The sequence below is a fragment of the Mytilus edulis genome, chromosome 13 (genome assembly GCF_963676685.1).
Source record: "Mytilus edulis chromosome 13, xbMytEdul2.2, whole genome shotgun sequence".
In the NCBI taxonomy this organism is placed as follows: Eukaryota; Metazoa; Mollusca; class Bivalvia; order Mytilida; family Mytilidae; genus Mytilus; species Mytilus edulis.
In genome coordinates, this window is record NC_092356.1 from 7,118,874 (window position 1) to 7,143,111 (window position 24,238).

At 33.4% G+C, this 24,238-nt stretch overlaps 1 protein-coding gene across 1 annotated transcript; it reads right to left on the reverse strand.

Annotated features, from left to right (window-relative positions):
• Window positions 1-13,293: 13,293 nt before the first annotated feature.
• Window positions 13,294-18,140, reverse strand: LOC139500838 (uncharacterized). The gene is made up of 5 exons (XM_071289713.1): window positions 18,076-18,140; window positions 17,085-17,377; window positions 16,210-16,538; window positions 14,862-15,076; window positions 13,294-13,734 (listed from the first exon to the last, which is right to left on the reverse strand). Exons 2-5 carry the CDS (start codon window positions 17,375-17,377, stop codon window positions 13,312-13,314), a joined length of 1,260 nt encoding a protein of 419 aa, XP_071145814.1. The 5' UTR covers window positions 18,076-18,140; the 3' UTR covers window positions 13,294-13,311.
• Between the last annotated feature and the right edge of the window lie 6,098 nt (window positions 18,141-24,238).

Consider the following 24,238-nt stretch of genomic DNA (forward strand, 5'->3'; position numbering starts at 1 on the left):
GTTTCTGACAGGTACATAGATGCCAACCATTACGATATTTCCGTAGTTTTTCCGATTTTGCGATAAAAACTACGCTATTACGGTCAAAGTCGAATAGTTACGGATTCCCAATCATCGACGTTCAATTTTGTAAAACGCAGATTTTTATCATTACTTTTCCGTCCTGGTCCAGTATTTAGGAAACGCCAATGTAATGCTTCCGGTTTCTCGGGAGTTATCAACCTATTGTTGGGTAACTAACTGACTTCCGAAGAGGCAAACTTGCATTTTATTAAGTAGCTTTCCCGCTTTCTCTACTTCTCCTTGACAAAACAAAAATGTTTGAGTCGAGAACATCTGAACAATTAATGAATGGAATACATACTACAGACAACATGTTAAATGACAAATTTTAGTGTACATCACTTTGCAACCACTCGTCAGTAATTTTTATTGGTAAATGCACGTTTATGAATGATTACTGAAAACTTTTCAAAAATACGGAAAATTTGATAGTTTGTTACTGATTGTGTCAAAAGGGGGTTGGCATCTATGCAGGTAGTCCAATACCACTAACAACTAATAAAAAAAATCATGCATCTTAGGCATGGTTGGCAAAAACCCAGGTTTTATGAGTATTGCCCAGCTGAGTGGGAAATACTGGGAAAACCCGGGTTTTACTGGGTTTTAATGGGTAATACTGGGCAATACTGGGTAATATAAAATACTGGCCTGAATTTTAAAGAGGATTCAGTGATCAAACTCAATTGCAATACATTTAAGATATTTATAAACACATTTTGATTTATAAATTAGTTATATATATTTGAAAAAGTACTATTCTTGCAACTATGAGACAAGTAAACATGTAAGCACACATTACACAAATATTAATGGAAAAGGCCTTTATCAATCAATAATTCTCTTCTGAAAGTCTATTAAATCACCCTCTTGTCTTGCTTGGTCAAACTTGACATAAATTCAAAGAATTCATTTTTCAAATGTATATATCTTACATTAAGAATTAACAAGAAAATGTAAGAAAAATTACTTTTGCAAAATTTATATGTACATCACAAATTAATAAGTAATTATTCAGATTAGGACATTGATATATTTATATAACAATATTCAGCCTTTTCATTTCTATAAGGGTTAATGACTTGACCGTGTAGGGTGTTTATTTAGCAATATGATTGCATAGCCATTTAAATTTATAATTCACATAAACACTGCTATAAAATGCATTTTTTTTTTAAAGTTTTGATAGTTGAAACAATACATGGAAATTAACAAGGTATTAATAATCCTAAAATATTCAAATTTTGTATTCTGCCTACATAGAAGTAGTGGAGAAAAGAATGAAATTGAATTTTCAATCTTCTAGAAACATGACTCTCAATGGTTATCTGTATAAAATGTATATATTTAGCTATAATACTATGAAACTACAACAAGACTTTACTATTTTGTGTTAAAATAAGCTTAAAAAGTCTTATTGCCCAGTATTACCCAGTATTACCCATTTCTGGGAGTATTGCCCAACCCGGGAATTCCCGCCTGGGTTTTCCCGGGCGGGTTATACTTTGCCAACCCTGATCTTAGGCTAAATTATCAATCAGTACACATCCAACATCCAATGGATTTATTGTAAAGACATCAAAGAAAAACATGATCTTGTGCAATGCCAAGATACAGGTATCGACATATTGTCTTTCCATGAATGTGTATATGTATATAACAATAATATTTAGTTTACTTTTAATTTACTGGTGACAAAATCAATATTTATACCAATAAGAACAATATTCAATGATCTAATTACAGTGTTGAATTGGTAACTTTTTAGAATAAGTTTATTTAAAGGATCGCTACATTTACCAGGGCAGGATCGTTTCTAAATTTCCAGCCATGGTAAACAAATAATCGTTTTGGTTTGTCTAATGCTATGATGTCATTGTGGTTCAAAAACACATTTCGTTTCCGGACACTAACTTTAGTTAAAGTTAATTGATCTCTATGATTTTTTGTCAGGCCAGCGACCTTTGTCGCAGAAAAACTTGACATAGAGATAGTGCTACGGCGACGGTGTAGCTCACTTCATAAAAGCTTTATATTTTAGAAGGTAGAAGACTTGGATGCTTCATACTGTATTCATAGGCGGATCCAGGGGGGGGGTGGGGGCTGGGCCCCCCTTTCGTGTGAAAAATTTGGTTGATTATATAGGGAATAATTGAAGCATGACTGGAGCGGCCCCCCCTTAGGTCAGTCTTAGGAAAAGTTCTGGATCCGCCATTGGTATTTTTATGCCCCACCTACGATAGTAGAGGGGCATTATGTTTTCTGGTCTTTGCCTCCGTCCGTTCGCTTCAGGTTAAAGTTTTTGGTCAAGGTAGTTTTTGAAGAAGTTGAAGTCCAATCAACTTGAGACTTTTTACACATGTTCCCCATGATATGATCTTTCTAATTTTAATTCCAAATTAAAGTTTTAACTCCAATTTCACGGTCAACTGAACATAGAAATGATAGTGCGAGTGGGGCATTCAGAAATGATAGTGTGAGTGGGGCATCCGTGTACTATGGACACATTCTTGTTTGTAATGTTAATTTCTCTCTTATGAGTAATAGGATAACTATATTTGTGCATACCTTGCAAGGTCCTCATGCACGCCAGACAGTTTTCACTAGACCTCGACCTGATTTCATGGATCAGTGAACAAGGTTAAGTTTTGGTGGTCAAGTCCATATCTCAGATACTACGAGCAATAGGTCTAGTATATTTAGTGTATGGAAGGACTGTAAGGTGTACATGTCCAACTGGAAGGTGTCATCTGACCTTGACCCCATTTTCATGGTTCAGTGGTTATAGTTAAGTTTTTGTGTTTTGGTCTGTTTTTCTTATACTGTATGCCAGAGGTCTACTATATTTGGTGTATGAAATGATTGTAAGGTGTACATGTATAGCTGGCAGGTGTCATCTGACCTTGACCTCATTTTCATGGTTCAATGGTCAAAGTTAAGTTTTTGAGTTGTGGTCTTTTTTTTTCTAATACTATATTCAATAAATCAACTACATTTGGTGTATAGAAATATTTTATGATCTATATGTCCAACGCACAGGTTTTATTTGACCTTGACTTCATTTTCACTTCATTGCTAAGTATTCAGTTTTTGTGTTTTGGTATGTTTTTCTTAAACTATAAGCAATAGGAAAACTTAATTAGTTGTATAGAAGAATTGTTAGCTGTACATGCTTGCCTGGCATGGTTCATCTGACCTTGACCTCATTTTCATAGGTCAATGTTTAGTTTTCTTGACTAATGTTAAGTGTATTTGACAGTTGTATATAAAGCTCTATATTTATGACTATCAACATAATATCAATGATTAGTAAAGAAGGCGAGACATTTCAGCGTGTGAACTCTAGTTTTAAGAAGGTTCAATACCACAAAAAGAAGGTTTGGGATGATGGTCCCAACCGTTTAGGAATTAGGGGACCAAAACAAGTATTTTCTAGTTTCAGGATAATCACTTGTGTATAAGTATTCTAATTGCTCTGAAATTGTACCACAAGTGGAAAGTTGCGATTATGGTGCCAACAGTTTAGGAATTAAGAGCCAAAAACAAGCATCTTTGTATTTTCAGGACAAAAACATGTGTGTAAGTGTATGGATCTCTCTGATATTGTACCAAAAGGTTCCATATAACAAAGGGAAGACTGGAATTGAGTCTGGGTGTAAATGCCCAAGCATGCAGGAATTAAGGGCAAACAAAAAGGCCAAAAACAAGCATTGCCTTAGTTCCCTGAGAATAACTTGTGTTTAACTGTATGGATATCTCTAAAATTATACTACGAGGACCCATACTACAAAGGAAATGCTGGGATTGAGTTTGTGGGTAATTGATCCAGGGGACTTCAATAGCTTCAAAAAGTTGGGGAGAGTAGATTTTTTCTTATTTTCTTTAGGGTGTTTATATCGTTGTTTTTTTTAAATTTCAAATTATTGAGATTTGTAAGATCTTCGACCACATTTATTTTATGTCAAAAATCTGATCACAATCCAAATTCAGACAGTAACTAGCTTGAATATTGCACGCAACTTTTGCCCAAATTTGGTTTGACCTCTTCGGTCGTATCAGGCTGCGCTCATCCAAGCATTTTACTGATGAGGTTGAAGTCCTATCAACTTGAAACTTTGTACATCCGTTCCGTTTTATATGATCTCTCTATTTATGCCAAATTTGACTCCAATTTCATGGTCCACTGAACATAGCAAATGATTGTGCGAGTTGAGCATCTGTGTACTATGAACACAATCTTGTTTAATTTGGTGTATGAAATGAATCTATTGTGTATATGTCTGTCTTGCAATTATCATCTGATCATGACCTTATTTTCATGGGTCATTGGTCAAACTGAAGTTTTCCTGCTTAAGTTTGTTTCTTAGATACTATATGCAACCAACTACATTTAAAGCATGTGATGACTGTAAGGTCTACATGTCTGTCTGGCAGGGTTAATCTGACCTTTTTGCTTGAGTTAAGCTATTTCAATTTGGTATTTTATAGTGTGTATTTCTATGTTGTGATGTTCCACTTGATTTTTGGGGTTAGGGTAAAGGTTGGTGCCTATTGAACGTTTGTAGCCGCTGCATTTGTTTGCACCTGTCCTAAGACAGATTTTCAGTGTTTGTCGTTTGTTTTTCGTTTCTCATTTTTTATATAGATTAGACCATCGTTTATCCTCTTTGACATATTTTACCCTAGTCATTTGTCTGCCCTTTTTAGCTTGTTGTCTGGCGTGTTAAAGGCCGTACTTTGACCAATAATGATTTACTTTTACAAATTGACTTGGATGGAACATTGGCACGCATTGAAAACCGAAGACTTAACAACACAAAACCCAACAAAAACCTGGGGTGATACCAGAAGCTCTGGAAGGTAATGAAGATCTTGCTTTAAATGGGGCTTCCGTCGTGTTGCTCAATGAAGGTTCAAACCCGATGATAAGTTTAATTCAGTAAGTCATATCCGAGGAAAAGAGGATGAGATTGTGGTATAAAGGACATTACCTAAACGTTCAAATAAATTGTGATGGAGTCATTAACATTTTCGTAGGGATGATTTTGGCTTCACAAACTTTGAAGTAATTTTTTTTATCGTAACAATATCTATATTGCATATAACGTACTTTATTACAGCTTATAACTTATTATTCCCTCGTCTTAGTTTAACAAATAATTTAAGGAAGCACTATTTGGTTATTCATAATATCTTTATATCTTTAATATAATTAATTTCACAAATATATTTAATAAATCATTGTAAATACACCTATACATCTTTTTTTTCTTTCCTTTATTTTTTATACATAACTCTTCCGGAATCCACACTGTCATCCTTATGACCAAATTTAAATATTTATTATTTACATATAAACTGTTAACAACAAGTTTGTGACAAATTATATAAACATAAACAAAATACATTTCACAAATCATATAATCCGTGTTCCTTTCTGAAGATAAATTTTGGCACAGTGCTGCTTCAGCAAACATGTGAGAAAGCAATCGGATGTGTCTCGAATGTGCCCAATATTCTTATTATTAATAGGATGTAACCTTTTTGATAAAATTTGGTATACAAATTTATATCTATAGTATGCCGACTTATATTATGTATTGCACAAGTTAAATTATTCATCTGAGAATACACAATGACAACGCCCCCCCCCCCCCCCTAACCCTACTCTTATATATTGGTCCACAAACATAATATATACATTTAAATATGAAAACCGAGAAATATATTCATAAAGAATAAAAGCACAAAAAACTGAACTCTGAGGTAAATTCAAAACGGAAAGTCCCTAATCAAATGACTAAAGCAAATGATAAAACACATCAATCAAATGGACAACAACTGTCGTATTCCTGACTTGGTACAGACCTTGTCTTATGTAGAAAATGGTGGATTGAACCTGTTTTTATAGCGCTAAGCCTCTCACTTGTATGATAATCGCATCAACATACAATATGTACAAACAATAACCTGGCACTAGAAAGAAAAATATACGTACAATAATTATCAGCTAGCTAGCTTCTCACAACCTGTATATTTTTGTGTAAATTCAAATTTGTCTGTCATTGTTGTCTCCATTTTGCTGTCCTTTGTTTTGTTGTTGTCTGTCATCATTGTCTCCATTTTGCTGTCCTCGATTTTGTTGTCTGTCATTGTTGTCTTGTCGACCTATTTCGTCTTGATCTAACTCGTCTTCATCATTTTCATGTTCTTGAGGTAGATTAGTTGGCCTAGTGTTAGGGTCATAGTATGGCTTCAATCTATGCACAGTTACTAGTAACTTCACTTCTTTGTTGTTTGCACACTTACAGATTCTGTGTAATTTGATCTATTCACAAGTGTAATTTAATATAGACCTACCCATTTACGATGACATTTTGGAGCCTTTCCTACGGGAACTTTAGTACAATAAGGCAAACCTCTTTGGACATGTTGGGTAGATCTAAACTCGGGTTCCTATGCTGTCTTGTCATATTGGTCCTTATTTTTATTTTGATCGTATTCTAAATTTGCTGATGCAATCTTTCTCGTCCTTTTTAAATTTAATAGAATCCTTCCTAAAAGAATTCTATGATCTTGGGCTAAATGTTTCTTTGGTATTAAAGAAGTGTCTCTGAAAACACATCCCTCGTCCAAACAACAAGAAAAACGACGAGAAATAAGTTGACTGAGTTGCAGGAATGGCTGGGTATGCCATCATGATTCCTGGTAATAAATGATTTCAGTCATCTTGCTGATCTTTAGCACAACTGCGAATAGATTGGAGTATAAAGGTGTTAATTCTTTTGACAGATCCATTAGTGTGCGGCTGATAGGAGAACTCTAAGGGCTCTGTATCGTGCGATAATCTCCCTGTATAATATTCCTGCTACCTCATCGGCTTCTTTTGATTCTAAAGGGTATGTTTTACACCACTCTGAATAGCTATCCACAATTACAAGTACATGCTTATATTCATCTGGAGTTGTAGGGAGACCACTTAGTATGTCACATGCCACCTACTAAATTTGTCATAAGTTATTCGTGGTTTAATATGTGGTCGTATAGTATCATAATTCTTTTTCGATTGTGGACACACGTCACATGTTTTTACATATTACTTATTATCCTCATACATTAAAGGTCAAAAGTATCTATTGCAAAGTGATGAGTATGTACTGTCAAAATCTTGATGAACACCTCCTATGATACAGTCATGGTAAGACTTTAAAACGTCATCACTTACAATCCTAGGAACGGCAATCTGTTTAACTAAACGCTCATGTCTCGGTTGTTTACATCTCTGAATAAAAATGTTTAAAAATTCCATCCTCTATTTCAAAGCTGTATGATTGTCCTCACTAAAATTGGATCATCTGGTAATTCTCTATTAAACTTATATTTGTATATTTCAGTAAATTCACTACACTCTTTTTGATGTTAAAACAAATTCCTAAGTTCCTATTCTTGATTATCAGTTTGTTATATGTTTGCGATTACATTCTTCTCACTTTCTCCTTTATAAAAAACACAGTTTCAGTGAACTCCTTTTCATTTACATTGTGCAAGTGTTCTGCCACATCAGTTGAATCTTTTTGTTTTGAGTCTGTCTACTAATGTCTAGACAGACAGTCGGCAGTATTTAAATAGCCTTCACGATATATAAGCTCAAAGTTGTATCCTTGAACCAACAAATTCATCTTCCTAGACGACATTGGCTGTCTTTGATTTTCTGCAGATACTTCACAGATACATTGTAGGTATACACATAGTTAATTCTTGATTTGCCAAATAATGTTTGAAGTGCTGTATACCTTCAACTAGAGCAAATGCTTCCTTTTCAGTTATATGCCACCTTATTTCAGTGCCAGGCAAAGATCTTCCACTATAAGCAATGGGATGCTCCTCTCCATCTTAAATCTGACTCTGCACATATCCTATAGAATATTCTGATGCATCTGTTGATAGTAGGAACGGTTTGTCAAATTCGGATAAAACAAGGATATGAGTAGATATCAGTACATTTTTCAGAGTACCAAATTCCCTATGACATTGCAATATCTAGTTAAATTTCATATTTTTCTTCAATAATGATGTTAATGGTGAGGCAATACACACATAGTCCTTTAAAAAAATTCTATAATAGTTCGCCATCCCTAAAAAATACTTTCTTTTGTTTCGCATTCTTAGAAGTTTGAAAATGGTTAAACTTTTCAGTATTTTTATTCCATTTTAAGAAATAACATGTCCTAAATATTTGACTTCTTGCTTTGCAAACTTACATTTTGATGGATGTAAATTTCAAGATAGCACTTCGTAAATTGGAAAACACTAAATTTAAATGTTGTAAATGTTCCTCAAAAACATCATCAATGTAGACTAACGCAATCTTGAAATTCAGATTCATTAAACACTGGAATGTCATTTATGAATTCATCATACCAAATGCTAGTCTGTTGAATTCATTTTTTTTATTCAACAATATATTGCTTGCTGTTAACAATTTTCTTCACTAGTCTAGCATTCCAGTGAAGGGTCTCTTTATTTTTACAAGAAATCCAGGGTTTCTCTCTGTTTAACAATAATACTTTATAATTTATTTAAACTATATTATATATATTTTATTTCCAATAGTAAATGAATAAGTATATATGAAATTCTTATTTATCAAAATGTATTATCTAGCTTGTTTGGAGAGGAAGAGTTTCCGAAAATAGTTCACACTTGCCGTTATCGATTTACTATTATTGTATTGTCTCTTCCTGGTTTGGAAATTACCAGTTTTAATAGTGATTTAAATATGATTAATATAAGCTATTCACAGGTATGTATGAATAAAAATTTCAATATGTTGAATTCATATACTCCCTAGTGTGTGACTAATGCACTGTTGTATTTTGTGGCAGGGTCTAATGGTACCTGCCAAAATCCTGAAAGGAGGTCGATGGCTAAATATAGCTTAGGTTAGGTCATCAGATAAATTATCCAAAATGTCAGAATCCTAAAAGAAAGTGTCCCAGTTATCTTGTTATTCACACGAAAGTCAACACAAAAACAAAATTCACCATTTTGATTCTTCCGGCTGTAGAAAGGTGATGTAGACTTTTCGATGATACCATGTCTCTCCATCTCATCAATTTCTGCACGCAGCTGTGGCGATTGACGATAAGGTGCTAAACTAAGAACCTTATCACCCTTAATATAGATAGTATGGTAGTGCATTTCAGTTTTACTAAGTTCAGTACATTCACCAACAGTCATTTCCTCTTCACAAATTTTTCCTATACAGTCATTCAATTTCTTATATTCTTTTAGAGATTCTAAATACATTTTTGTTTCTTCTATCTCAGGATTTTACAAATTTTAATAATAATTTGCATCAATTCTTATATTTTGTCTTATTATGTTGTAACTGGACCCTTATCCTCAAATAATATTTTTTGTTCCACTTTTTTTTTGTCCAGCTTATTCTTCAGATTTTATAAACCATTGTTAATGGAATTATACAATAATGTTAACCAGCAAAAATTAGTTGATCCAAATGTTTTTCTTCCATTACTGCATGTACAGTTTCAAAGAAAATATTTCTGCTTTTTGAATTATTTGGCGCATAAATGTTAACTTTTGTCATGTTTTTTACTTATACATTTACAACAACTGCCTTCCTTCAGTATCTTTATAGTCATCAATGATTTTAATTTTTTCCCAGCCATATGGCAATTCCCCTTGAATTGCTTGAATGAAAGTTTGCCTTCAAATTCGGTATTTAAATTATTTATCAAATTTTTCTGTAAAGTGTATTTCTTGCAAAAGAAGAATGTCACATTTTTGGGATTTTGACCCTTCATTTAATCTTTTCATCAGGTTGTTGTAGGCCTTTACAATTAACTGTATATACTGTGTCTTAAAAGTCCCTCATAAATCTTTTTATGATTGGGTCATACAATTCAAATGTTTAAATGTTTTATGTTTATTTATGTGAAACTCATTTTATGTTGGTATGTGGTGAGACTATAATAAAATATTGAATCTGAATCTATGAAGAGGTTTGTTTAATACCATAGTTGGTGATTATTTGATTTATTTGTAACAACTAATAAGCTTCATTAAACTTAGGTAAAGCCCATTCCAGAGTTAGGTTACATTTTAGTTGACCTTCACAGAGACTATAAATAGACGTCTTTTCAGGTGTTTTATTTCTAACACTATTCCCGGTTTTAAAGGGAATTTAATCTATTAATCGACTTGTTCTTTGTATTATGAATAGGAACAAACTATTTAATATTTTTTTACTTTTGCATCTCAATGTGTTTATTGTGTAATCATTACAAGTTTTACTATAATTATCTTTTTAAGGCCAAATAAAAAAAGATGTGTGTTTTCTATTAAACTACTCTCCCTATTCATCTATAGCTAAAAAATAGCCTACCCTAAAGTGTTTTTGGTCATTTTTCAGAATGTTCCTTCCATAGTAAAAATGTAAAAAAAAATGGTAAAATAATGAGAATCCCTACCAAGATAAAGGAAGATGTGGTAATCGTCCCAATGAGACAATTCTCCATCCAAGTCACAATTATAAGAGTTAACCATTATAGATCAAGATACGATCTTCAACACGGAGGTTTTTTTTGGCTCACACTAAACAGCAAGCTAGCATATAAAGGATCCCAAAGCATTACCAGTGTAAAACCATTCAAACAGAAAAAAACGTTCTAATCTAAATAAAAAACGAGAAACAAGAAACAGTTCTTTTTCAAAGCTGTAATAGGAAACATACATATTATTTTTATTTGGCCTGAATAATGTTTATAAACATTATCAATCATTCTAATATGACGTGCTTCTTTCGCTTTGTAAACAACACTGTGATAAAATTCTCAATATATCTATACTTAGCGCAGACTCCGTAGTGTACATAATAATGGCTGTTACAATATACTTCCCACGTAAATCCACATGTATTGCAACCAATTTGCAAACCCTTTGCCGATTTTATTGTTTTAAAAATTGCAATTAAAAAAGATAAAATCACGTTCGGAGGACGTGTTTTTCAACAGACTGTCGGCATCCCAATGGGAACAAACTGTGCCCCTCTACTTGCCGACTTGTTTCTTTATTATTATGAGGCTGAATTCATGCAGGATCTTCTTAGGAAGAAAGATAAGAAGTTAGCAATATCCGTTAACTCTTCTTTCCGCTATATAGATGACGTTCTTTCAATAAACAATTCAAAATTTGGTGACTATGTGGAACGCATCTATCCCATCGAATTGGAGATAAAGGATACTACAGATACAGTTAACTCGGCTTCATATCTCGACTTACATCTAGAAATTGACAATGAGGGTCGGTTGAAAACAAAACTTTACGACAAAAGAGATGATTTCAGCTTTCCAATTGTGAACAACTACAATCCCCTTCCCTTTCATGAATGTGACCTATCGAATTAGACTATTTACCGGATTTGTAATCACATAAGCAACACGACGGGTGTGGAGCAGGATCTGCTTATCCTTCCGGAGCACCTGAGATCACCCCTAGTTTTTGGTGGGGTTCGTGTTGTTTATTCTTTACTTTTCTATGTTGTGTCATGTGTACTATTGTTTTTCTGTTTGTCTTTTTCATTTTTAGCCATGGCGTTGTCAGTTTGTTTTAGATTTATGAGTTTGACTGTCCCTTTGGTATCTTTCGTCCCTCTTTTATTCTTATTCGGATGCATAATAAAAATAAGTAATGCACAAGAGCTCGGAGAAACCAACAAAATAAAAATAAAATAAAAGTCCGCGAAAGTTTATACATGTTTTTGGCGCTATTAAAGTCATTTCAAATGGTTTTGTAAATCAAAATTGATTTTGATGATCAATGGTTTTCTGTTTTTGAATAGATTTACATTTCATCATACCTGGGCCTTTTATAGCTTATTAAAGTGTAATGATTTGGTTCATTGTTTCAGGTCGTACAGTACCCTTTGGTTTTTACTGTCATAATCAACCTACATCGGTCTCTTTCGGGTAGTTGTGTCATATTAATCCAAACACACTATCGTATTGTATAAAACAACACACTATTTACTGACATCAATAATATGATTCTACTTATGTATGAGAAAACTATTCTCCATCGTATGGCACAGTGAAATAGAGAAAAAAGCCATAGATAACATATACTTAGTCATACAGCTACCAATTTTTGTTTATTTTGTTTGACCAAAAATTACATGTTATTCTGGATATTCCCATTCAATGCTTTAAATCTGAGAGAAAGAGGGAAAGAGAAATAGAAAATATAAACCACAAAAAAAATCTCAAAATCACATGTTTCATGTGTGTGTTTTACTTTGTAATGACAATCTGACAGGTAAAGTATCCCACAGTTTATTTATATATTGCAGCGAATTTATTTTTCTGGCGCTGTGTATTCTTAAACGTTTGATTGTGAATTTTATCATCAATGCATGCCAGTCAGTCAACTAATCATTATGATAGTTATAATCATTAAATGAGTAATTTAATCAAACGAATGTCTGATGATCAAGGTCAACAAACTTACGCAATGGCAAGTTGAAGAACACTTAAAACTTAACAACATATGACAGAAGCAATGCGGGTAAACAGTTGCCACACAAGTAGGATATTTATATCGCTATTTAACCCATCATTTCTTCGAAAATGATTGTCCTGCTTGGGTAATACGACATTTCTTTTTCATTTGTTCAGTTGGTTGATAGATTCGAGATTTAATTTTGCAATGTTGTCTGCACTTTCCGCTTTTAAATCTTTTAAATCTTACTTGGAAACAGAACAGCAAGCTATAAAGGGCCCTAACATGACTTGTGTGCAACCATTCAAACAGGAAAACCAACGGTTTAATATGAAACGAGAATTTCTTAAGAACCACATCAACAAATAACAACCACTGAACATCATGTTCTTAAATGCACAGATGTTTGGAGGTCTTCATCGATTAGAATTAACTCCTTTAAGCATAATTCGGATTTCCAGTAAAGGCAAATAAAATCACAAAGTTAAAGGTAAGTTTTTATTGAATGATTACAATAAGATTCGTCAAAACATATTAAGAATACATATCATTGAAGTAAAATACCTTAAAATTACTTAACTAGTTTCTCAAAGATGTTTGATCGTTGTCGAGTCTGAATCGATTCAAATAAGCATTTTGACTTCAACGTATGGGTCATCAAAGTCTGTTAAAATATTGAACAAGGAACACAAATGTTATTTATCCAAGAGAAACATTCATTTTGATTTCATTTTACAGTAGCAGTAACCAATGTGTGATATAAACTAATGCAAGAAAAATGACTATTGAAATTAGAGACAGCCATGTATGTAAACCCTTCTTTATAATACACGACGGTACAAACAAAAAAAGAGAAAAGGCTATGGAAACAATACAAACGAGTATAATTATGAAATTTCTCGTTTCATTGCAAATGTAAACGTTATACATGTATGGTAACGAAAAGTCATTCGTTATGTTCGATGTATTGTATGCTATACAAGATTCCTTGACTTCGTCGATGTAAACCACAATTACGCATAGAACAAGGAAACAAGCCCACAAAATAATCTGCATGAGATTACAGACCAATGTTACTACTTCAATGATGATTGTTGCAAGGAAATAAGGCCTCTCTTCCACTGGATCTTCAGATCTTAGATGAGGATTTATCACCTGTAAACGTAAAGTATACATGATAACGTTTTTGAAGTACTCCAAAGTTTTTTAAATTTGAAAAATGCAAGATTACTGTATCATTTATTATTTTCAACATTAAGCTTATATTTGTTTATTCCGACAGAGAGTTCTTTTGTGGTTTTTTTTTCTGATTCTGGTCTGACTCAATCGAGATTCTAACACAATAGTACGCATATGTAAAACAAGCATTAAGAATACAATTCGGATGAAAATTTCAGGGACTGAATTTTCGCTCTCCCTTGAAAACATTTGCGAGTATGGTCTTGAGGAAACGATGATAGTCTGTCGAAAGGGGACGATAAATGACTGACCCGTGTTAAGAGAGAGCCATAAAAATTGCACGTAAAAGACACACTTGTAGGTTTCGAAAAAGAGCAGGCTAATGCCGCTATAATGCAGCACTCGCATCCGCAAAGTGGAAAGGGATGAATATAAGTTGCAATAACTTGTTTCCCAATCTACTATAAATAAATTTGTTTAAACTAAGAATAAAATATCGAAAACAAGAATGTGTCCATAGTACACGGATGCCCCACTCACACTATCATTTATATGTTCAATGAACCGTGAAATTGTGGTCAAAACTCTTATTTGGCATTAAATAAGAAATAGTGTATCTGAGGGAACATGTGTACCAAGTTTCAAGTTGATTGAACTTCGAAAAATCATAAACCAAAAACTTTAAACTGAAGCGGGCCAGACGGACGAACGGACGGACGGACGAACGGACGCACAGACCAGAAAACATAATGCCCCTATTCTATCGTAGTTGGGGCATAAAAATGAAGATTTGAAACTATGGTGATATAAAATAATAGTTTTAAAAGTAAATGACAATTCTGTGGAGTGTTTTTTTTCTTCAAATATTGAACTCTAAATCATATCATCCAGTTAAAGCAACAAATAATTTGGTTGTCGTCTCAAATCAATACAAAAAAATTTTGTATTGCAAACAGCAATTAAAATGAATTTTACATTCAAATACCAATATTAAAATACAATTATTAGGGTGCACTCGAACAAATTCGCCTATATACCCTTACACAGATATTGCGTAAGTTTCATTGTTGCAGCTTTTTCGCTAATGGTAACATAGTACATACCTGAGTAATAAATTCCAGTACGGGGACATCAGTGGACGGATAGACTGTCCTGTGATACTTCATTTCCTTGTCAACATCTGGACAATAGTTTTCTATCCATTTAAAACTATCCTTGGTTATTCCCAAATTACCAATGAAATCGTCGATTCTCTTGGGGATTTGCTCATTTCTTTTAAACTTATCTTTCTTAGTCATCACTCCAAATATTGGAATTCCTATATATCATAAGCAATGTTATTTCATGAAACAATTGAATATATCCCTTATGATTTGGCCACATCATTACCTCTAATATGGTTGTTTATTTATTCTCGTATCCAATGTCACTTCCCATTTATTTAACGATATTTAATTTTTATATCATATATAATAAGGTTTATATCTTTGTTTGATTAGCTTACACGATCTTAAAAAACTACACTGCACATTGCTGGTTAAATAAGTAATACACATATGGTGTTTCATTGCAATGCTATTAGGACGTAATATTAAGCGATCTTGCCTGACGACATTATCAAAACATGATTGCGTGTTGAATCATATTTTATCTTTTTTTACTATTAAAATATAAGAAAAAAATCAAAACTTGTGGGAATTATTTATTGTTTGTTGTCAACTGTCGTTAATTAAAGCAAATAATAATAAAAAAAAAACTCGCAATAACTTCGTTTATTGTTTCAGAGCTATACATTTAATTTATAATAACTAGTGATATAAATTTTCTAACTCGTTGTGAAACTTTATCTTCATCCCAGGAGTGGTAATGTTAATGGCAATGGCAATAGCAATGGCAATGGCATTGTCCAAATAGCGCAGTAGAAATAAGCACAAAACTTACTTAGACGGATATTCAACCCAAACAGGGAGGACTATATCTTATATTCCATCCAATTTCATTAGAAGAAAACTAACATTAAATAAAGGCAACAGTAGTATTTAAATTAACATTTTGCAATCCAACGAGGTATTGTGATATTCCACAGACATGGCGTTGGCTAATTTGTTTTATATAAAATTTGTTTTGTTTGTTTGTTTCTTTATTTAGTTTATTGGTTTGTACTGCTGGATGTTTCCTCAATATACTATCCTTACCATGTGTTGAAGGAATAGATTACCTTGATTTCATATAGATCAACTTAGCTTTATTCGACAAAACCTTTCGGAATTTTGGGATCCGCAATAAGCTTCAACCTTGTACTTTATTTGACCTTTAAACATTTTCGATTCCAGCATCAATAATGATTTTTTTTTGTGAATGAGGCGCGTGTCTGTCGCACTTAATGTTGGTCCTGGTTTCTGTGAAGACTTAATTAATAAGTATATTCAATAACCTATTTAAAAATGTTACCTTTAACATCGTCTGCCACTTCTTTTACGCATTTAAACAACTCGTTTGGTAAGGGTTCGGATGGGTCTGCGGATGTAACAACAATAATTCGATTTATTTTAAGATATTCTGTACGTCTTGACATTGTTTTTTTAAAACCGTTTGGATTAGATTGATACATTTGCAGTAGTGTTGTAAGCTTCTCGTTCTCTTTAATTTTCCCGTCAAACAAGGCTCTCAGAAACGCCCTATTAAAATCAGCTTTGTCATCCTCCAAACCGTTGATATCAATAAATGTTGGAAACAAAACATTTTTGTCTTCTTTAAAATAAGTTTGGTCTGCACGGAAACTGGAAAAGTAAGTTTTTCCATATAAATTTCGGTGGAATAACGCTTGTTCTGTCTAAAATTTAAAATATCTTTTGGGGCTACATTTTATTGTAGCCCCTTTTTCATGCTAGAATAAGTCTCTACTCGTCTCGTCTGAAAGTATTGATACCTTCACTGAATAAGTTCTATAGAAAAACTTATCAGATAATAATGAGCCAAAGTTTAAATATTGCAGAAATTTAAAGTAATGAGGTAGTATAGTGCATGGACATGTAAAACAAGTATTGCATGAGAGAGCGTGTATATTTCCTGGTGCTACATGTGCTGTCGTTCAGATTACTTAACATTTATTTCATTCTGCAGTTTTCTTGTGCTCATTCAGAAGCCCCAAGTCATGGCAATTTCAATATATTATCAAAAAGTTGAAATTCAAGGTCATATTTTGCCTTAAGTGAACAATGTCCTTTGTTTATATTTCATTGCCTCTTGGTGTAAACTTCCTTGTTTGGTTGTTTTGGTGGTTTTTTTTTCAAATACCTCGATTTGGATATCTAAGTTTATCTTACCTCTTAAAATGTTGTGTTATATTGGTAATATTCCCGCTGTTCTTCCCAACTGTTGAATACAGCCTCCATGTATCTTCTCTGAAGCTTGTAAATACTGTGTTAAGGAACGAACTTTTTCCACAACCCTTAGTACCTAATACTACAACATTTAAATTCTTTTTGGCATTTTTGACAGTTCCAACTGATTTTTTCAAGTCCTTAATAAGTTCTAGTTTCCTTCCCCAATACCTGTTCCTTGATTTATCGGGTACGACGTCGTTAACATCTTCAGCTGAAGACGAGTCATTATTCATCTGAAAATCAAAAAAAAACAAAACTGTAAGTGTTTGATCTTGTGTGTGAAAGAATCAAATCAAGTTTAAAGTAGTGATAATTAGACTTCGCTTTGAGGTTAAAGTCAAGATCGAGTTCGGTGCAGACTTAAACTTTCAGTTCAATTGTGTCGCCTTGAAGATGATCAGTCTGTTTTTAAGTATATTAAAAGTATTAAACGGAATGTATATAACACTAATAAATCTAAGGCTCACCTAACTACTAAATGAGCCTTAGTACTACTCTTTCCTCAATACGATAAAAATTGATCGGAAACAAAAAATGTACCATGTCTTATCAGTAAGAAATACAAAATGAGGCTAACCTTTATGCAGTGGTGAGGATACAAAGTTATCCATGTTTATAAAAGTAATGTGTAGAGAAAAGTACTATTTTTTGTCATTAAGCCAAGGTAGGTAAAATATATAAAGTCAATATTTGAGAAGTCTGATTTGATTTAATGGTATGTTTTTTTTTTAATTATTTAACTTCAGTGTGTATATTTGATAATTATCATAAAAACTGTTTTGTCCTGGGGGGTTTTTCATATAAAAATCGACAAATGTAGAAAATATAACCTTTCTCTCTTCAGAACCGCTAGTTAGTGTGTGTATTCCTTAATACACGTTATATTCTTTCTACGTTCTCAACAATCAGATATTTGATTATTTGTACTGACCTTTCGTATTCGAAGCCTCACCTAGTCTCCATATGTATCGTTTGACTCCTCGGTGTTTACATCTGTTATATAATAATCAATATATGCTTGGTAACCAGGTAAAACTAAATTAATGCATTGAAAAATGAAATTTACATTTTGCTTAAGATTTTCAAATTATGTCTGCAGTGTGACTTAATTCATTGTTTGGAAAGTATAAAAATATGTATTGTTAAAATTTTATTTAAAGGTCTGTCTTGTTTAAGTGATTGTCTAGCCAAAGATCTCAAAAAGAAAGTTGACTTTATTGGTAGGCTACTTCTATAAATAGAAATACATGTAATGATATCTAACATTTACCTGTGCATTTTCTCCAAAGTAAATTAAAAAGGGGGAAATTCATAGCAAAGACCCATCGAAAAATTTACCAATACTTTAAGTTATCTGGATGATATATTGGCTCTCAATAATGACGACTTCAGTATGTATACCAAAGAAATTTATCCTGTTGAACTTACTTTAAATAAAGCTAATATACACATATCCTGTGATTGATATAATCTTGCATCCAGTTCATGTTAAGTTATGGGCAAAGAAAACTCTATAGTCCGTACAACATATTTGCAGGCCAATCTCAAATTACACCACTAGCAAGACACGGGTTATGTTCTTCTCATATATGTTATGATGGTATGATACTAAACCCCTAACGGGAAGGATTGTGCCTGATGTCCATATGATGAAATCATAATCTTTCAATCAGTTTAATTGAAGTCTGGAGCTGGCATGTCGGTTAACTGCTAGTAGTCTGTTGTTATTTATGTATTATTGTCATTTTGTTTATTTTCTTTGGTTACATCTTCTGACATCAGACTTGGACTTCTCTTGAACTGAATTTTAATGTGCATATTGTTATGCGTTTACTTTTCTACATTGGTTAGAGGTATAGGGGGAGGGTTGAGATCTCACAAACATGTTTAACCCCGCCGCATTTTTGCGCCTGTCCCAAGTCAGGAGCCTCTGGCCTTTGTTAGTCTTGTATTATTTTAATTTTAGTTTCTTGTGTACAATTTGGAAATTAGCATGGCGTTCATTATCACTGGACTAGTATATATTTGTTTAGGGGCCAGCTGAAGGACGCCTCCGGGTGCGGGAATTTCTAGCTACATTGAAGAACTGTTGGTGACCCTCTGCTGTTGTTTTTTATTTGGTCGGGTTGTTGTCTCTTTGACACATTCCCCCATTCTCAATTTTATTTCCCTTAAGGAACAGTATTCCCAATACTCAAAACAAAAATATCTTCAACAATTGACAAAGATAAAGGATACTACAGATACAGTTAAGTCGGCCTCATATCTTGACTTACATCTAGAAATTGACAATGAGGGTCGGTTGAAAACAAAACTTTACGACAAAAGAGATGATTTCAGCTTTCCAATTGTGAACTTTCCATTTCTAAGTAGCAACATTCCAGCAGCACCTGCATACGGGGTGTATATCTCCCAACTGATACGATATTCCCGTGCTTGCATTTCCTATCATGATTTTCTTGATAGAGGGTTGCTGCTCACAAGGAAGCTATTAAACCAAGAGTTCCAAATGGTGAAGTTAAAATCATCCCTTCGTAAATTTTACGGACGCCATCACGAGTTGGTTGACCGTTATGGAATAACCGTTTCACAAATGATATCGGATATGTTCCTTACGTCGTAACTACAATCCCATTCCCTTTCATGAATGTGACCTACCGAATTAGACTATTTACCGGATTTGTTATCACATAAGCAACAAGACGGGTGCCACATGTGGAGCAGGATCTGCTTACCCTTCCGGAGCACCTGAGATCACCCCTAGTTTTTTGGTGGGGTTCGTGTTGTTTATTCTTTAGTTTTCTATGTTGTGTCGTGTGTGCTCTTGTTTGTTTGTCCTTTTCATTTTTAGCCATGGCGTTGTCAGTTTGTTTTAGATTTATGAGTTTGACTGTCCCTTTGGTATCTTTCGTCCCTCTTTTTCAACACTTTTATTTAATATTATTCCTTAATTACTTTACAACACTACTAAACATTTCAAGATACATGTACACAGTTCTATATAAATAGTTCATAATTCAAGAAATTCTCATGTATTTGACCATATACAGACTTTTAAAAGTTGAGTTAAGGCAATGAACATTATTTTAATAACATCTTCAGCATGTGGAAAGCTTGTAAGCAAAGGGACGTCACCTCTAAGTGTAAACTATGCTGACTTGTCTCTTTCTTTACTGTTGTTGAATCAAGCACACTCTTTACTTCCTAATCAGGAACATTGACAATAGTATTTCCACTTGATTCTTCACATGTCTGCTGAAAATATATTAACCAATAACAAATTGTTTATTTGTACTTCAGACAGCATTAGTCACACTTTGAAAAGGAAAAATACCTTTGCCTACAATCCACGTGGAAAACCACTAGGAAATCAGTGTCCCTCGAACTGTAGACAAAGAAATTTAAATTAGAAAATTTAACCATACATAAAATTTAAGTTTACATTTGTACTAGTATACAAAATCGTTCAACATTATATTTATTAAACAAAATAAAACAAAAACATTGCAACCATTATTTAGTCTCCAAAGACAAAAAGATTTTTGTGACATATTTCAACACATCAATGAAATTATATACACATCCAATAGTAAACATCATGAAATTATGGACAAATTATTAAAATTACTTTTAAATAGATTCATTTGAACATAAAGCTGCTTCCATCACAGAATTTTTTTTTTATATTTTTTTTTAGTACCATGCCATATTGGCATCTTCTGCCTTTCTCAACACAGACATAGATAATTTAGTGTTGTATCCATATTTTCCCCATTCATTATTTTACTATTTTTCAGAAATCAAAACATTACTTAAATTGCAATTTGTTCTCACCATATTCTGATCAGAAAAAATCCTTTCCTTTTAGGTTGTTCCAACTCATTGACATGAATCATCCAGCCATGTCATATTGCTTCTCCTTCATTCATCAGCCTGTCAAAGCTGTAGGTAACACCATCTGAAAACAAAAACATTCTATTCAATTCTATGTACAATCAAACAGACCGCTGAACGCGGACCTCGACGAAGACACCTTATGATTCAATACACATCACTCCGGTAAACAACATTAATATCAAGTTACATGTAACACTAAATTATTCCACTTTCTCAATAGTTCTATTCTTTTCTAACAAATATAAAAAAGAAGATGTGGTATGATTGCCAATGAGACAACTATACACAAAATACCAAAATGACACAGACATTAACAACTATAACTTACCGTACGGCCTTCAACAATGAGCAAAGCCCATACCGCATAGTCAGCTATAATAGGCCCCGATAAGACAATGTAAAACAATTCAAACGAGAAAACTAACGGCCTTATTTAGGTAAAAAAATTAACGAAAAACAAATATGTAACATGTAAACAAACGACAACCACTGAATTACAGGCTCATACATAAATAATGTGGCGGGGTTAAACATGTTAGTGGGATCCCAACCCTCCCCCTAACCTGGGACAGTGGTATAACAGTACAACATAAGAACGAACTATAAAAATCAGTTGAAAAAGGCTTAACTCATCAGATGGACAAAAATACAAGTAGACGTGGCCGGGTACTTATACATCCCGACACAAAAAGACGCAATGAACAGATCTGAGAGTACTCGCAGTTATCTGACAGTTAGTTCAAAGCCACTAACAACTTATAAAAAAATCATGCATCTAAGACTAAACTATCAATCCGTACACATCCAACATCCAATGGATTTAGTGTAAAGACGTCATAAACATGAAACATGACCTTGTGCAATGCCAAGTTACAGGTATCGACAGATTGTAGATCAATGAATGTGTATATGTATATAACATACTAGCAATATTTAGTTAGCTTTTAATTTACTGATAACAAAATCAATATTTAAACCAATAAAACAATATTCAATGATCTTATTACAGTGTTGAATAGGTAACCTTTTAGAATAAGTTTATTTAAAGGAGCGACAAGTTTAAATGGATCATTTCTAAATTTCCGGCACAAAGTCTTTTCAGAGCATTTTCTATCAGTATGTACGATGTTATAATCAACAGAGGCGGATTTAGAGGGGGCCCGGGGTCCCGTTCCCCCCTTTTTGGGAAAAAAATTGGTTGTTTATATAGGGAATCATTGAAGCGTGACTGGAGCGGGCCCCCTCTTAGGTCAGTCAGTGGGCCCCCACTTATGAAAATTTCTGGATCCGTCACTGATCAATGAAAAGTCCACAACACTCAAAAGTAACAAAAGAAACTATTTACACTATAAACAATTTATTATTCTATTTTCAACTACAGGTTTCCAAACTGGCCAGAGCCCCCACTTCCACATATATTTTATATATCGATAGCATTTTGCCCTGCGTTTAAACGGCACACGGCATAACAAATATCTGACCACCTGGGTTGATAATAACTACCTAAGGTCTAAATTCCAAAACATTTTGCCACCAAGGTCAAACATTACTATCTAGTTCTATCAAGAGACCGCCAAGGTGAGAACAAATGACCACCAAGGTCTTAACGCCCTTAAGGCTAGTATTTTTAATTCAATGTTGCCACCAAGGCAAATGTAAAAAATCATAAAAATGACCACCTAGGTTTATTGCCACCAAGGCATATATAAATGACCACCTAGGTCTATTGCCACCAAGGCATATATAAATGACCACCTACGTCTATTGCCACCAAGGCATATATAAATGACCGACTAGGTATATTGCCACCAAGGCATATATAAATGACCACCAAGGCTATATTGCCACCAAGGCTATATTGCCACCAAGGCTATATTGCCACCAAGGCAAATGTAAGTAAAAGTTAAAGAATATAGTAACTTTGCCGACAACACGTGGAGCACGACCTTCCCACAGCTTGGATATTGAAAGAATGAGGATGTATCACATGTACTTCCGCCAAAGATATCAACCAATGAGGTAACTAACAATTACCACTGCCCTTTCTTCGATCTTGATATCTATATCATTAACGGAAAGCTTAATACAAAAATTTATGATAAAAGAGATGATTTTTCATTTCCTATCGTTAATTATCCATTTTTAGATGGTGACGTTCCCTTGTCACCATCTTATGGTGTTTATATATCTCAACTTGTACGATTCGCTCGTGTATGTAACAACGTATTAGATTTTAGCGAGAGAAATTTATGTATTACTGAAAAATTATTACACCAGGGTTTTCGATATCACAAACTAGTCAAAACATTTACTAAATTTTATCATCGGTATAAGGAAATAATTCGTAAATATAACTCAACATGCAGACATCTTATCCGTTTAGGTATTTCACATCCAATCTTTAATGGTAATATTCTTTACAAAGCATAAAAATGTCAGTATTCACCTCAAAAGCTTACAAAACCTTTAAACAGACTTATTAAGAAGGGATCTAGTTACGATACTGTAGTCAGGTCATTAAAGATTGCATATTTTGGCTTTAATATTGATTCTTATATGACGTGCTTCTTTCGCTTTGTAAACAACACTGTGATAAAATTCTCAATATATCTATACTTAGCTCAGACTCCGTAGTGTACATAATAATGGCTGTTACAATATACTTCCCACGTAAATCCACATGTATTGAAACCTAGTATTTGCAAACATTTTGCCGATTTCATTGCTTTAAAAATTGCAATTATAAAAGAAAAAAACACTTTTATTCTTATTCGGATGCATAATAAAAAGAAGTAATGCACAAGACCTCCAAGAAACCAACACAATAAAAATAAAATAAAATTCCGCGAAAGTCTATTAATGTTTTTGGCGCATTTAAGTCATTTCAAAACATGACGTCATACAAATGAAAACGCTAGAGTTGAAAGTTTTCTGTTACGTGAACCATTGAAATGCTGTTTACTATGGTATTAAAATTGATTATCAAGGTAGGTTTTGTTTGATTTTCTATTCTATTGCATTATTCGCATATTTACTGATTTCAGCAAGGCAACATGGCGGCTCCTTAGTTACGAAATGTCAACTTTGGATTTGACGGTAGCTTACGAGAAAAACATGTAAATCAAAATGACAATTGTTGGTTTTGAGAATGAAACAGATTTTTATTTTAGCGGTTGTTCACGAAGTGATCCATGCAA

What these genes read in the sequence shown, in the direction of transcription:
- LOC139500838 (XM_071289713.1), bottom strand. Translation starts at nt 17,377, where the DNA reads ATGAATAATGACTCGTCTTCAGCTGAAGATGTTAACGACGTCGTACCC. An exon ending in ATAACACAACATTTTAAGAG is followed by an intron (nt 16,539 to 17,084) that starts GTAAGATAAACT and finishes TTACTTTTCCAG; the next exon opens with TTTCCGTGCAGACCAAACTT. An exon ending in AGTGGCAGACGATGTTAAAG is followed by an intron (nt 15,077 to 16,209) that starts GTAACATTTTTA and finishes TATGATATATAG; the next exon opens with GAATTCCAATATTTGGAGTG.